This window comes from Lynx canadensis, chromosome B1 (assembly GCF_007474595.2).
Source record: "Lynx canadensis isolate LIC74 chromosome B1, mLynCan4.pri.v2, whole genome shotgun sequence".
In the NCBI taxonomy this organism is placed as follows: domain Eukaryota; kingdom Metazoa; phylum Chordata; class Mammalia; order Carnivora; family Felidae; genus Lynx; species Lynx canadensis.
Genome location: NC_044306.2, coordinates 162,292,595 through 162,307,185, shown reverse-complemented (window position 1 = coordinate 162,307,185; position 14,591 = coordinate 162,292,595). Strand labels below are relative to the sequence as shown.

Genomic DNA, 14,591 nt, shown 5'->3' with positions numbered 1-14,591 from the left:
TTAAGAAGTTTCCTGCCTAGAAAAATTGCAATATGGTCTCTTTTCACCCACTCTCCTGAAGACTTGTTATCCTCTCCAATATCAGTTGATTGAAGAAGAAAATTGTAAATTTTCTCCCAGGCATAATGTTGATATTTTAACTCACAGTGATTTTTTTTTCTTACTACAAAATGGATTTTAGAAATAAATCAAGATCCTAGAAACTTATGATTGCTCTGAGTGGTAGCTTTTATCTCTGTCATCCTAAGAAAAAGACATGGTCTGATGGCCCAGAGCACAGAGACCTTTGAATTTCAGTTTTCCCACAGCTATATGACTTGACACATTTCCTAGGACATTTGGGTGGGGGTTCCCACTTGACCATAAGGATTGTGGCAGGGCCCATATCTGTCTATTAGCAATGGTACTCCCAGTCCCTAGAGTAGATACTTAAATGCTTGTTGAATGAATACATAAATTTAAGGACAGTCAATCATACGTATTGATCTAAGTGACCGGCTTTAAAAATAATTTAAAAAACTAACTTAGGTCCTAATAGGTCAATATTAAACAGGGGAGCTTTCAATATTAAATAAAGCGGAGTGTCGGAGCTGATTAATTATAAATTTTGAATGCAATTTTAGAGAAGAGTCGAGGTGTATCTATATTATTCCACTGCTTTTTCTGATGGGCTCCTATTTATTTTCCACTCTTAAGCTCTCTGGTAAGGTGTTTTAGTGGTTTATTAGAATGCATAGGGAAAGGTCATCGTACCTGGAGTCAGTCTTAAAATGACTGGCTCTCCCCTCTATTTGCTGTGCTATCTTGGGCCACTTTTAAAACTCAAATAATACACATTAGGCTCTACCTACCGCACAAAGCTGCTGTTGTGAGCATGAAATAATATTCAGAGTAAGGAATAACTATAAAACCCTATACAGATACTGTTGTTACCTTGGATAAAGCACTTCCCAGGGAGTGGAACCTGGTTTAAGAGAATAATTTTCCTATTATTTTGCTCCTGGTACAGGCTAGGGCAGCTAAGAGGACGGCCGAGACCCTACAGCCTCCCGCCTCCCCCCCCGCCCCGCCCCCCCCCCCCCCCCCCCCCCCCGTAACTGTTCCCTGATACAGGGGAAGAGAAACCTTACAGGGGGTGGGGGCGGGTACGTTCCCAGAGGGCTTAGCACAACGATTCCGGCGCAAATGGGTTTTTTAAAAAACTCGAGCTCCCAGAGCAAACTTCACTAGGCTCTCTTCCCCACTCGAATGCCAAGCCCGGTTCTCCAGGAAAGTCTCAGCAGGAGCTTCTTTGGCGGAGACCACGCCGACCAATAGAAACCAATTGTGTTAAGAGCAGGTGGAGAAACTGAGCATAAAGAATTACCTACAGTCCGGCTCAGCATTTTACCATGGTGCCAGGCGCCTCTCTTGGGCCACTCTGATTAACAAAAATGGAGAATGTGGGGGCCTAATTTGTAATCCCCGCGCCCCAATTCCGGTGGGTTTCCGCACCACCTCCGCCACCAGCGGCGTCCCCTCTCTTCCCTCGGGAGCGTGCTCGAGGGCCTTGCGTTGGACCTTTATTGTCTGGGGAGCACCTGCCAGGTGGCGGGCTCGTGCCCTAATGTGCACTGGGTGCCGGGCTTCACAAAGCGCGCGGGCAGCACCTCCCTCGTCCGGGAACCGCCTCTGATCGCCAGACCACATCACAGGGGAGCAGGAGAGGTGGAGAGATGAAGGGGCTCCGGGGTCAGGAACTGGCGGCGAGGGCCAGCGTGCCCTCCTCCTCCCCGCCGGCTCAGCCCCCGGGGATTAGCACGTCGAAAGAGCAGAAGCCAGACGCCGCCAGGAGGGAGCGAGACCCAGGAGGGAGGGAAGGAGGGGAGGCAAGGAGGGGCGCGGAGAAGGGGCGTGGCCGGCGCGCAGGGGGAGGGCGCTGGGAGGAGGGGCCGCTGCTCCGCGCTCGCGGCTCCGGGGGCTCGGCTTTGCCGCGCTCCGTGCACTTGGGCGAGAGCAGGAACGTGGAAAGGACCTCCGATCCCAGCGCAGCCACCGCGATGAGAGGCGCTCGCGGCGCCTGGGATTTTCTCTGCGTCCTGCTCCTCCTGCTCCGCGTCCAGACAGGTGGGAGAGCGCCGCGGACAGTGGGGCCGCGCCCCCCCCACCCCCCGCCCCGGAGCAGCCTGTGCCCCCCAGGGCTCGAACCCGCAGGGGTTCGTCGGCAGAGGTGGCTGACGGCCCTCCGGTGCCCTTGCTTTTCAGCCTCCGGGAAGATTCGAGGCGTCCCCGGGACTCTCCTGCGCCCTGCCTCGCTCACCTGTGCAAGGAGCCCCTGCCGCTGGTGGCGGGGGCGCTGAGCTGGGGGTCTTCCGGGAAGGAGGACAGCTAGGGGGCTCAAGAGTGGGTGAGGTGCGGCCGCAGGCTGCGTTCGAGTTCGGGTTGCTTTTGTGCCGGGGGTGCGCGGGGGCACAGGCGGGCGGGTCCCGGGTCCGCACCCAGCGCGTTACCTCCGCGGTGCGAGGCGCGGCCACTGCTTCCTTTTGTTAAAAGTTGCGCGTGTGTGACCGGTGCACTGGAGGAGCAGCCCGCAGGTTCTCTGCCGCGCCGAGGGCAAAGTTGGAGAGCCTTTTCTTTGCTCTGTGGCTGCGGCTTTCCAAACCGCGGGCGCTCTTTGTGCCCCAGAGCTGGGGACCGACCCGCTGCCGCCTCTGCTCGCTGTGTCCTCGGGCCCTCCCGTTAGGCATTTTGCCTGGGAAACGCGCTGTGTGCGGCTCTGGAGCCGGACCCCGCGAACCTAGAGGTGGCGGCTACAGGGACAACTTGGGCTGGGCGTGTGGAAAGCAGCCGCTAGGTTGCAGACTTTTTGCTTTTGTAAATCCCATGCCAAAGGCTCGCCCCTTTCCGCCGCGGTGCCGTTTCTTTCCTGCCACGCGCCTCCGAGCGGCTGGTGGCCGCGTTTGCCGCCTGCACCGAGAGGAGGCAGGGACCGTGCGCTGGAACGCTCAGGTCTTCGACCTGGTCTCCTCCCGGGTCTGGCCAGAATGCCCAGACAGGCTGGCCGGCCTCTGCAAGCCGTTGGAATAGGTGTCTGCGACCCGTAATTGCGGGTCCCCGTTTTCTTTGGGAATTTTGAGATCTGCAACACCCCTTCCCACGTGATAGCTACACTACTTAAGGGCCGCCTGGGGCGGGGGTGGGAGATGGAGTGGAACTTTCTGCAAAATCTTACTTGGATCCCAAAGCTGTAGTGAAAATCCGGTTTTATCTGCGCGGGAACTTAGGTCTGAAGGTGGAGGAGGAGGATTTGCAGGCTCCTGAAAGCCCTCCGATTCCTGCCCCTTCTTCCCTTTTTTTTTTTTTTTCCTGGGTGTCGCTAGTGCGCGAGCGAGTGCAGATCGCCCAGGTAACCCCTGAAACCCTGCTCTCTCCCAGGTCATTTTTTAAAGACCTTCAAGGCTTACCTCGCTGATGCAGTGGGCAGAAAGTGAGTCTGAACTGGGATTCACGGGCTACAAAAGGAAGCATCGCTTTGTACTATTGTGGTACTATATTAACTACCGGTCAGTTTCCCATAAAGTCTCAAGGTGTAGCCTCTTCATTCACGGGCTTGAAAGGCTTTGTGAGGGCTTTCCGGTGGAGGAAGAGAAGGCTTGCATCTGGACCGGTGGGGGGGGGGGGCGGGAGAGAGATTATAAGTGAGTGCCCAGATTCCGTGGCGGATTTGACCGCTCTAAGCTCAAATGACACATTTGGTCCTTACGTCTTTGTGCCTTGGCATTTTTAATTTCAGTTATGCGTGTGGACCCGAATAGGGCACTAGAAAGACAAGGGCAGAATAGTTTCCCCGTTTTTAAAATTAAAAGAATCAGTTGCTTCCTTCCTCCTCCTAATTATCCGGCTTCCTCGAACAGATTTTTGGCAAAGGGAATTTAAAGGTCTGGCTCCTGGGGGGCAGTATGGTATAGTGACAAAACCTAGTGCTGCCCTTCTGGTTCTCCTTTTCCAGCCATTTATTAGCTGTGTGCCCTTGGCAGGTCGTTTCAATTCTGGAGATCCCAATTTCCTCAAGAGGACAGTGAAGCATCTGCATCAGGAACGACCCTTTGGGTCCCACATTCTCCTCTTCCAGTGTTCTGAGTGTAGACTACAATTTTTCTGAATTCCTTCCCCGATTCCTTTCTGTCTCCCTGAAATTCCTCTGCCTTTTCTGGTCACAGGGACCACGGGGGTAGCCTCCTGGTCCCCTGCCCCCGCTGAAGCTGGGAGGTGCGGTTTATCCTGAGTCTTCTTCAATCCACATGTGTGCCTGGTTTCCCTTTGAATTCAATCAAGGAGGTGCGGGCTCTGTAGGACCCCCCATCACTGCTCCCCTCAGTGTTTACAACACCTGTGCCCAGCAAGATAAGCCTGTAAGGAATAGTGAATCATACTTTCCCCTCGTTCCTGCAGGTGTGAGGCCAGAGTCAGAGCCAGAAGCTGGACACGGGACATTTTGGATGTGATCCTGTTGGGAATAACATGATGGTCTTGGAAAGGGATCCCAGAAAAGTCACATCCCCATTCTCGTCTTTCCCACTCATCCACACATTTTTTTCTTATGACTTGATAAATTATGTATGCTGTGTTATTACAACACATTTTTCTGACATGCCTTAACTTTCCCTTTATGTGTCTGTTGTACATAGTTGTTCTTTATTCAAAACTGGGCCAGGCCCATGCTGGGGCCTTTACATGGTGTTTCTGGTCCTCTCAACAAGCCCTAGAGGTAGTGCTGTTACCATTCCTACCATTTCATAGCCGGAGAAACTGGCTGAGGATGAGTCAGTTACCCAAATAGTCAGTGGTAAAGCCTGAGATTAGCCCCATATGCCCAACTGTATACCATTCACATGCCTTAACAGAATCAGTTGTGAGATTCATTGGAAACTATTTGATGAGCACATATTATATGCCAGTTATCGTTGGAGATTCTGGGAATACAGGATGGTCAGGGTCATTACCTAGAATTGCCTTTCTTAGGATGTGTGGGTGAAAGTGTTCTCAATTTGAGGGAAGTATTCACCGGGAAGGGGAGTCATTAAATGTAGCTTGTCTGGGGGGTATGCTGGCACTCGACCCTGGGCATGAGGGCTGTATGTGTTAGATGTGCCATTCCAGAAGCCCTCAGAAATGAAGATAAACTGTCTCTAAAATGATGGTGGAAAAGTCAGTTGAGATATTTTGCCATCCACCTTTCCAAAAAATAAAAATGGCCTTCGCATCATATACTTGGGGCATGCTTTGTGAAAGCGAAAACTCCCAGGAGTGAGTTAACGCCACTGGTCATTCACCCCGGATGGGCACCATGAGATAGAAGGGCAGTTTACCCCTTAGAGATTTACCACCCAGACAGATCGTCCTAAATGGGCCAAGTGTTTTTGTGGGCTCCCTTGTAGAGCATTTGCGTACAGGTGTTGTTTTGATGATGGATTTTGCTGCTGTTGTTGACAGCTACTAGAAGCTGCTCTTAGGATTTTGACTCATTTCCTCAAGTCTCCCCCAGCTGATTAAAGAAGGACACCAGGAAATGAGCTGCGGTGCCCTGAGCGGAATTCTTGGAACTGGCCTTGCAGGATGGGAACCCCTGAAAGGCTGTGGTCAAGGCTACAGCAGCATGATCCAGAATGAATTTAGGTTAACAGTTGACAGACTGGGACGTGGGAAGTGCTTTATTTTGCTGCATTCCTGTGTGTTAGCTTTCAAAACAAGGGATTGAAAGACATTTGAAGGGACCTTAAAGACACAAAATTTCATATGCAGTTTCTGTAACCTGAATAGAGAGCTTCAGGGGCTGCAAATCCAGAGTGAGGAAGGCCTACTGGGGAGTTAGCAGAGGTACAAGTGTGAATCCAGGGCAAAGCCAGTGTAAATCTTTGTTGAAAGTGAAGGGACCGAGTAAGCCTGGCCTGTAGTACCTCTGGTTTTGGACATTTTGGACATGAAACAGCCCATCTTTTGACCTCAGATTCTGAATAAGTAGAGCTTACAAGCTGATAATCCATGAACCTGTTTGGTACCCCCCCACCCCCAAGTGATGCTTTATTAAGGAAACATCAAGGCAATACTTAAGAATCTGGAGAATTTATGTCAAGAATTCGATTTCTCTGTTCTCTTGAACTGAGGGACCAGTCCTCTTTAGGAGGCACTAGGCAATACCACTCTCTGCTGCCCTTAGACATTTAGGCATTTAGCCTTAGGCCCTGGTGAGTGCAGATGGGACCATGTTGGTACCTAGCGGACAGAGCACAGGCCTGGGGAATGAAGACAGCCTTGTGTTAGTCTGCTGGCCCCATGGCTGACACATTTGGGACCTTGGAGCAAGTCGGCTGCCCTGCTGAACTTACTTTTTCATCCTCATTTCAGCTGTGTGACTTTGGCAAATTACTTAACCTCTCTGTGCCGGTATACGTGCTTCTACATAATAAATTTTTAGGATCGTGCTGCCTGGCACACTTTTAGTACAAACATAATACATGTCAGTCATAATTATTATCTGTAAAATAGGAATTACTGTTATTCCAGAAATGGAAATAATGCCTACTCTAATATGATTGTCCTAAAGATTAGGAAGAGATTCTTGTGCAGATGCGTGGCACAGGGTCTGGGATGGGACGGCACCTAATAAACGAGTAACCTCTGTGACTATGTAGAATTTGCCGGTTTCTCTCTGTAATCTTTGCAAGTAGGTACCAGTAAGTACTAACGTGACAGCTTTTAATGTGAAATAAACTTTAATTTTTGAGTTTTATATGGCTTTTGACCTAACAATTCGGAATCACTACTCAGGGACTGAACAGATCTTGGCCTTTTTTTTTTTTTTCTCCTTCCTCCCAGAAAGACAAACAACCCAGAGGATTTCTCCAATGAAAGCATTCACATCTGCTGATTTTTCCAATCACCTTATGCTTTAGCCTTAACATTTTGCTTACGACACACCGTTAGGTATCTCCAGTGCATATCTTTCTGACAGCTAGGTTTTTGACGCTTGCAAACTTGAAGCTAAATTGTTAGCCAGCACAGGTGGCATCGGAGTTAAGAGCTCGGGGTTCGAAAGGGACAACCTGGGTTTTTACGCATTTGGCCCCTTGCTGGCCGTGTGATCTGGGAAGAGACTCTTCACTTCTCCATAAGCTTCAGTTCTTTTTATGTGACTCAGAGATGATGGCATGGGCTCCCGAAGAGAGTGAGTGAGGTCACCCACATAACATGCCTAGTATGGTGTCCTTGATGGGGACAGCACAGGGACTTCACTATTAGGCTGATTTTATTGTTCCTCTTGCAGGTTTGTCTCTCAGGAAAAAAAAAAATTGGATATAGTTTAAAACCAGATTATGTAGAGGAGTTTTTATGGTATAAAGATGAAATGTATACATTTAATGTCTAGTTTTTGTTTGTTTTTTTAAGTCTACCATTAGTAAGCAATGCCTGCTTTCCTCCCTGGTTCTTTGTTTTGCCTTGTTCTTAGCCCGTTCCGGTGGATACAGATTAGATTTCTGGACGCGAGCTTAGGAGGGGAAAGCTCTGTAAAATGGCCATTTTCTCAAGGTGAGTAAGTAAGGGTAGCTCACATAGGGTCCATGAACCCTGTGTGATGCAGCATTGAAAGCACCTGAAGAGTGAGGGGCTTTTCTGTGACTGCCTTCCCTAAGAGTGAGGGACCCTGCTGAACTTGGCTGTTGCCCCAGGCTACACACACAGTGGTGCTCCTGGGTTTAATATCTCCGGTTCTCTAGCACTTATAGGGTGCGTTGAACATAAGAAATGCTCAATAAACATGTCAGACTCCGTTTAACAAAGATCTATGATTCCCTAGGCCTTGGTCCTTGCAGGGACTGTAGGTGTGGGCTAGAGGTGGGGGAGGGATGGAGTAAGAGCACAGCGTCTGACCAGAATCGCATTTGGTGTCCAAAGAAGTGCAAAGTGCTCAGGCAGGATTTCAAAAGAGAGACGTTTATGTCTTGGTGGGCAGATGATAGCGATCAGAGATCTTTCAAAGTGTCCATGTGGGAGATAATATTTGAGATTCATTTCTGCGCGTTAGAGGGTAGAGTGGCTGTAGGTGAGGCTTCGATTGGGAAAATGGGGGATGTGGAAATAGGGGATAAGACATTAAGATCTCATTTGAGGATTGTCAGTCCTTGCACTTGGTGTGATGGTTGCCGGGGGTGGGGGGGGAGGGGATAGAGAGGGGAAGAGGCTGGAAAGGTGGCCTCTTTGATTCGCCACAAGGAGCACTGTAGGGAGGGGATATTTAATGCTGCGTTTGGTCCAGATTCTGAAAAGAGCTTAGAGGTCAGGGCTAAGGTGGATCTGAGCCAGTAGTGGCTCTCTGGGCTTTGCTTACTAGGCCAGGACCGCTTGCTCCACCTTGCTCCAGTCCCCAACCTGCTCCGAAAAACTTGGGCCACCTTGCTTGTAGGTAATGAAGACTGAAGGAGGTGTGTGTGTGTTTACCCTTTAGTAAAAGACACACCTTAATATTTACTATCTGGATCATTTTTAGGTGTCCAGTTCAGCTGTGTTAAGTACATTCACATTGTTGTGGAACCCCATCCCCAGACCACTTTCCATCCTGCAAAACTGAAACTCTGCGCCCATGAAACACCAGCTCCCTGTTATCCCCTCCCCCAGCCCCTGGCAGCCATCATTCTATCTTCTGTATCTGTGAATTTGACTACGCTAGGGAATCATTTGGTATTTGTCTTTGTGACTGGCTGATTTCACTTAACATAATGTCGTCAAGGTTCATCCATGTTGTAACATATGTCAGAATTTCCTTCCTTCTTAAGGAGGGAAATGTATGTATATGTGTATGTATGTATGCATATGCATATGCACATGTATAATTTTCTGCCATATTTTGTTTCTCCATTCATCCACCAATGGACACTGGGTTGCTTCCGCCTCCTGGCTGTTCTGAATAATGCTGATATGAACACGGGTGTACAAATACCTCAAGGAGAGTTTCTCAGGGGCCTCTTCCAGGATGGTTCGTGTCATGGCTAAGCTTTGTGCTGATGGGGAGGGGAGCTGGATAGAGGGACAGTCAGGCTCTTTAGATGGCCTCTGGGTGAAGGGGTGAGGGCCTGGGTATTAGGGTGCGTGGTCTGGAAAGAAGGGAAAATACTTACGAGACACGAAGAAGATAAAGGTAGCCGACTGAATTCACTTGGCAAATTTATAGGCATCTTGGGTGTGTCAGACGTTGATGAGGTTGAGGCTAAGGGGAGCGGGAGTTATTATAGGCGTGGGTGACTGGGAGAACTGGTGGGACCATGGAATTGATGGAAATAAAGTCAGAGGAGGAGCATCCCGTTTGAGGGGAGAAATATGTTGGACACTGTTGTGTTTGTCTATTGACTATTTACAGGCTGCATGAACTTGAAACTCCATTTCCCAGACATGATGGTAGATACAAATGAGATTCTTCTTAGGCGGTCAGGTCCATGTGAGAGCAAAACTAAACCCCAAAAGTCAACAGAACTTAGCTGTGTAATATCAATCGTGGGATATGGGGATTATGAAGAATTGTGTGTTGTGTATCAGTCATATGATGAAAAGTAAATTTTCGTGAAAAGAAATATATAGCAGGAGGATAAGTCTGTATTCATTCTTTGGGTTACACCTTTATCAAAAAGTTTATTTTTGAGGGGCGCCTGGGTGGCGCAGTCGGTTAAGCGTCCGACTTCAGCCAGGTCACGATCTCGCGGTCCGTGGGTTCGAGCCCCGCATCAGGCTCTGGGCTGATGGCTCGGAGCCTGGAGCCTGTTTCGATTCTGTGTCTCCCTCTCTCTCTGCCCCTCCCCCGTTCATGCTCTGTTTCTCTCTGTCCCACAAATAATTAAACATTGAAAAAAAAATTAAAAAAAAAAAAAAGTTTATTTTTGAGAGAGAAACAATCACACAAGCGACAGATAGGGGGAGAGAGAGAGAATCCCAAGCAGGCTTTCCACCTTCAGCATGGAGCCAGATACAGGGCTAGAACCCACGAACCATGAGGTCATGATGTAAGCCAAAATCAAGTGTAAGATGCTTAACCGACTGAGCCACCCAGGTGTCCCGGCATTAAGCCATTTTTAAAGGATGTTTATTGGTTTTCTCAGAGAACAGAATGGACATTTTGGGCTTAGAAGAGGACACAGAGTTGATTAAAGCTTTGGGAAATTGGCCCTTTGAAGGCAACTTAAAGAAATTGGATTTATTAGGCCAGAGAAGATAAGGTGAAGAAGCTTTAGTGAATGACAGTCTTCAAATATTTGTAATATGTGAGTGAAGAATGGCACAATGAAAATAGTTTAAATTGCCCCAGAAGGAAATTGAGCTTTTTTTTTTTTTTTAAGGGAAAATTCTTTGATTGGGGTTTGGAAAATACTTTATTGCATTATCAGAGCTAGTCATAGGGTCTTGGCTGCAAATATGAGGAAAGCCAAATAATTGTCATTTTGAAATGGTTAGGCCCTGCCTGGAATCTTTTCTGAATAAAATAGCCGTTTTTCCTTCTTCACTGCTTTGGCTTTGCGTTGAGTCTTCCCTAAATTCTGGTTCGACTCAAACATGATCCACCACTCTTCACCAGTTTTGGCTATGCCGAAAATAGCCAATAAAGAGCTCGCAGCTTCAAAGCGGGTTGTTGATCTGTTGGGGGTTGGGGGTATCTAGCCACAGATGGATCGTGCGGCGAGATAACTTTAGCCGAGTGCCAAGGTAAGAGGAACGAAAGGAAGTTCGAGGTCTAGAGAAACTGGAATCGATCATAATTAACCTTCACCTAAGAATGAATTGCTATTTGATCTCCCAACTGACGGATACTTTTGAGAGAAAGCCAGCAGTGCTGCGTGTAGGCGGAGAGATCTGTAAGGATGAGGGGAGTCCTTCTCCCTTGATTACTCGGGGGTGGATTGTTGGCTCTGTGGTTTACCCACCAGCCGGACTTCCCTTCCCACCTGTCCTTTCCCTTTGGTCATTTCATGGTCATGGCTCGATGTACGTATCAGGTCAACCCACCGTCCGGTAGGGGAAGGCGGTAGAAATGAAATTGCAGTTCAGCAGCTTCCCGTTGATCACACCATTTCACTTGTCATGCCGAAATATGTGATGATGTCTGAGATGTGATCCCTGTGTTTAAGGAGCCTAGGAGCTGTGGGAAGATAAGGGCTGGGGTGGGTGCTAATGTAATACGATTTGTAATAAGATGTAAAGAACAGCCCTGGTCCGGAAGCCAGGATGCATATTCATTACCACTGGATTAGAGGAAGAGGCATCACTTCTGGGGGAGAGTGGCTGATGCAGAGGAAGATCTGGGGCCTGAGTTAAATCTTGGTTAAGGAACTGGTTAAGGTATGAATCCAAAAGGAAAGGGTTATAGTTAGCCAGAAGACTCCCATGGAAAGAATCCGCTGGAAGGTGAGATAGGGTAATTTCTTAGAATTTTTATTCTTCAGCAATTGCCGTATTTCCTATAATGCCGTATGTGATGAGATTTTTGTTAAGTGTAATCTGGTCAAGCAGTTACTTATTCAGAGACATTAACTTTCCAAAATGGAAAAGTACAGACCTCACTTCTGCATGTATTACACATACTGTGTATGTACAATGCAAATCCAGAGGAGGTCCACGGATATGTACTTTGAGTTGCTTTCAAGTCCGGGGCTGATTACCCTCCCTCCCCTGCCTGCCTCATCACCACCAGCGAGATTACAGATTTTGTAGGCTCAAATTCCAATAGTGGCCATAGATGATTTTTGGTTCTTTGCTTATTAGCAGATTTTAAATGTCGAGTAAGATGATAATCCAGGCTTGTAGCCGTCTGCATAAATTCATTTGTTTAAAAAAAAACAACAAAAAAAAAAACAAATCCAAAACAATAACAAGCAAAACCCCCAAGCCTTGATAAGGGTCCTGGGTGGTTTAGGACATGTTGAGATTCTGCCCTGGGTTCTACAGCCCTGCTTTATAGGGTAATTAGAAGGTAATTAGGGACACTGGTTACTACCCTTCCCAAAGCAATGAGCAGTTGGGGTGGGGGGAAGGTGGCTGTTTGTGGGAGGAAAAGTCAATCACTTAAGGAAAAGTTATATATGGGGCGCCTGGGTGGCTCAGTCAGTTGAGCGTCCGACTTCGGCTCAGGTCATGATCTCACGGTCTGGGAGCTCGAGCCCCGCGTCGGGCTCTGTGCTGACAGCTCAGAGCCTGGAGCCTGCTTCGGATTCTGTGTCTCCTTCTGTCTCTCCCCCTCCCCTGCTCATGCTTTGTCTCTGTCTCAAAAATAAATAAAAACATTAAAAAAATTTTTTTAAAAAGGAAAAGGTATATATGATGGCACCTGCCAGGGAATGTCTTGTTCCTAACCAAGCGGAAAAAAAAATAGGAAAAACTAAAAGAGGAGAAACCCTTACTCCTTTTCTTGTTATCTTAAAGTTCTTGAGTGAGGCAAAACACCTAGCTTCCTTTGGGTTTACCCCAGGTGACTCAGGTTATTTCAAAGGGTGTTAAAAAATTCTTCAAAAACAATCCCAGGCTGTCAGTAATTTAAATAGAATGACCTATGCAGGTTGGTCAGTAAGCAGAATTGCTTAGCAAGACTCAGAACAAAAGAGGGATTATCACAAAGAACTTTGGAAATTATTTGGTATTGTCTTTTTATTGGAAGGAAGTATTTATAGAAAGGAATCTAATATAGATTTGGCTTCTGGGGAAAACACTGGCGATTTTGGAAGTGCCAAGGGGAGTGGAGGGGAGGGGCATTGGCTCTCTGTTACTCTACTTGGCTAGTGCATGTTTAAAAGAAAACAAGACCGTGTTTAAAAAAATTGAGAATTATTCTACTTGGAAAGACTGTGGGTACTTTTAAAGTGACTCGGGATTTTAGTTTGTAAAATATTTTAAATGCATTTCCATTCTGACTTTCCCAGATTTCTTTTTCAATGGGTGATGTTGAGTCAGTGTACCTTGGGAGGATCTTCATTTTAAGAAAGGGCCTGGTAAGACCACACGGACTGGCCTTTAGGCTTCTTGTCATTGTTGAATTAAACCCGGATTCTTAATCCAAAAATATGTCACTGGAACAGCCACTTGAAAATGGTTAATTGGGAGGTTGAGATGTTTTTTCTACTTAATGATAATATTGTCAGGATATTTACTGCAGGGAAATAGTAGACACGTTCCCAGTTCAACCAAAATGCATCACTTTCATAAAAAAAAAAAAAAAAAGAACCCCCCTTCTGCTTTTTGAAATAAACTAGCATATGTAGAAGGTTTTATGAATTTTTTAGTAGATCTGAATGTGTAGCCTAATTTACATTTTTGCATTTTCAAGGGATATTATTTAAAATGATCACCTTAGTTTCAGAATGACTGCCTCCTGAAGAGAGGAGGGTATAACCGTGAACACACGGAGCAAAAATCCTTGTCGTGTTGGGGCTCCTGTTCCAGAGAATTCTTTTTGGTCTCCTGAGCCCAGGCCCACAAAGAACCCAGAAAGAAAAGTCTAGGGGTCTCTCATAGAAAGCTTAATTTAGATTTATTTAGATTTATTAATTTAGATTTCTTTTGGTTCCGCATTTTGGTCAATGAAGGAAGGAAGCAGAGACAGGTAAGCTTTCTCAGAGGGTCTGGGGGACTAAGTTCATGGGGAAGGAGGGACTGACTCAGGGAGAGCTTTTTATGGTATTAGTCCCTTGAGTCCCATCTGCCACAGGTCCTGCCTTCCGAAGCGCTGAGCTCTCACTTCTGTCCTAGCTTTTCTTCGCTAGAACAGAACAGTCTCCATAACTTCAGAGCCACTTGAGCAGTTCCTGGAAGGACTCACCGAAGGGGGCTGAACAAAGCATGTGAACACAGACAGGTGTCTTCACTTTCAGGACATCGTGGAGCCTTTCCTGTGCCAAAGTGCGTTGTTAGTCTGCAGGCTTGGAACCGTTTTTCTCAGAATGTACCAGAATGCTTTTTCACAGCTGAGAGAGATGCTTCAGGGGTCCAGGCTGAGCGCTCTTCAGTGTGTCTCCGGGGATTAGAGGCTCTTCACCTCCTTTTAAAAAAATTTTTTTTAACGTTTATTTATTTTTGAGACAGAGAGAGACAGAGCATGAACGGGGGAGGGTCAGAGAGAGAGGGAGACACAGAATCTGAAACAGGCTCCGGGCTCTGAGCTGTCAGCACAGAGCCTGACGCGGGGCTCAAACTCACGGACCGCGAGATCACGACCTGAGCCGAAGTCGACCGCTTAACCGACTGAGCCGCCCAGACGCCCTTCACCTCCTTTCTAAATTCTTTCATCGTTTTCTTGTTCAAATCTGGCTGCCTTTGGGTTTAATAATAAGTACGATCCACGGATGGCACTTTGGGTCTGACTCAGTGCCTTTCAGCCACTAACAGGTGTTCTGTGAGTCATGTGCCACTCTCCTGTTCCTGTAGGTGGCCTGGGTGAGGGGACAGCACGCTGGCTTCATCTGATTTTTTTGCATCTTAGCCTGAGAGTGGCCTTTCAGAGATCCATGGTATGATAAGCTCTCCGGTTTCAAATCAAGCACTGTCCCGGTGAGGTTTGACCCTGGTGAATTACTGAGGACCGT

General features: G+C 47.4%; 1 protein-coding gene across 1 annotated transcript in view; it reads left to right on the top strand.

Moving 5' to 3' along the window:
- Positions 1-1,980: 1,980 nt before the first annotated feature.
- Positions 1,981-14,591, top strand: part of KIT (KIT proto-oncogene, receptor tyrosine kinase) — an 86,671-nt gene continuing 74,060 nt past the window's right edge. The window contains 1 exon segment of the mRNA XM_030313854.1: positions 1,981-2,106. Coding sequence (XP_030169714.1) covers positions 2,040-2,106 — 67 coding nt within the window. The 5' untranslated portion in view covers positions 1,981-2,039.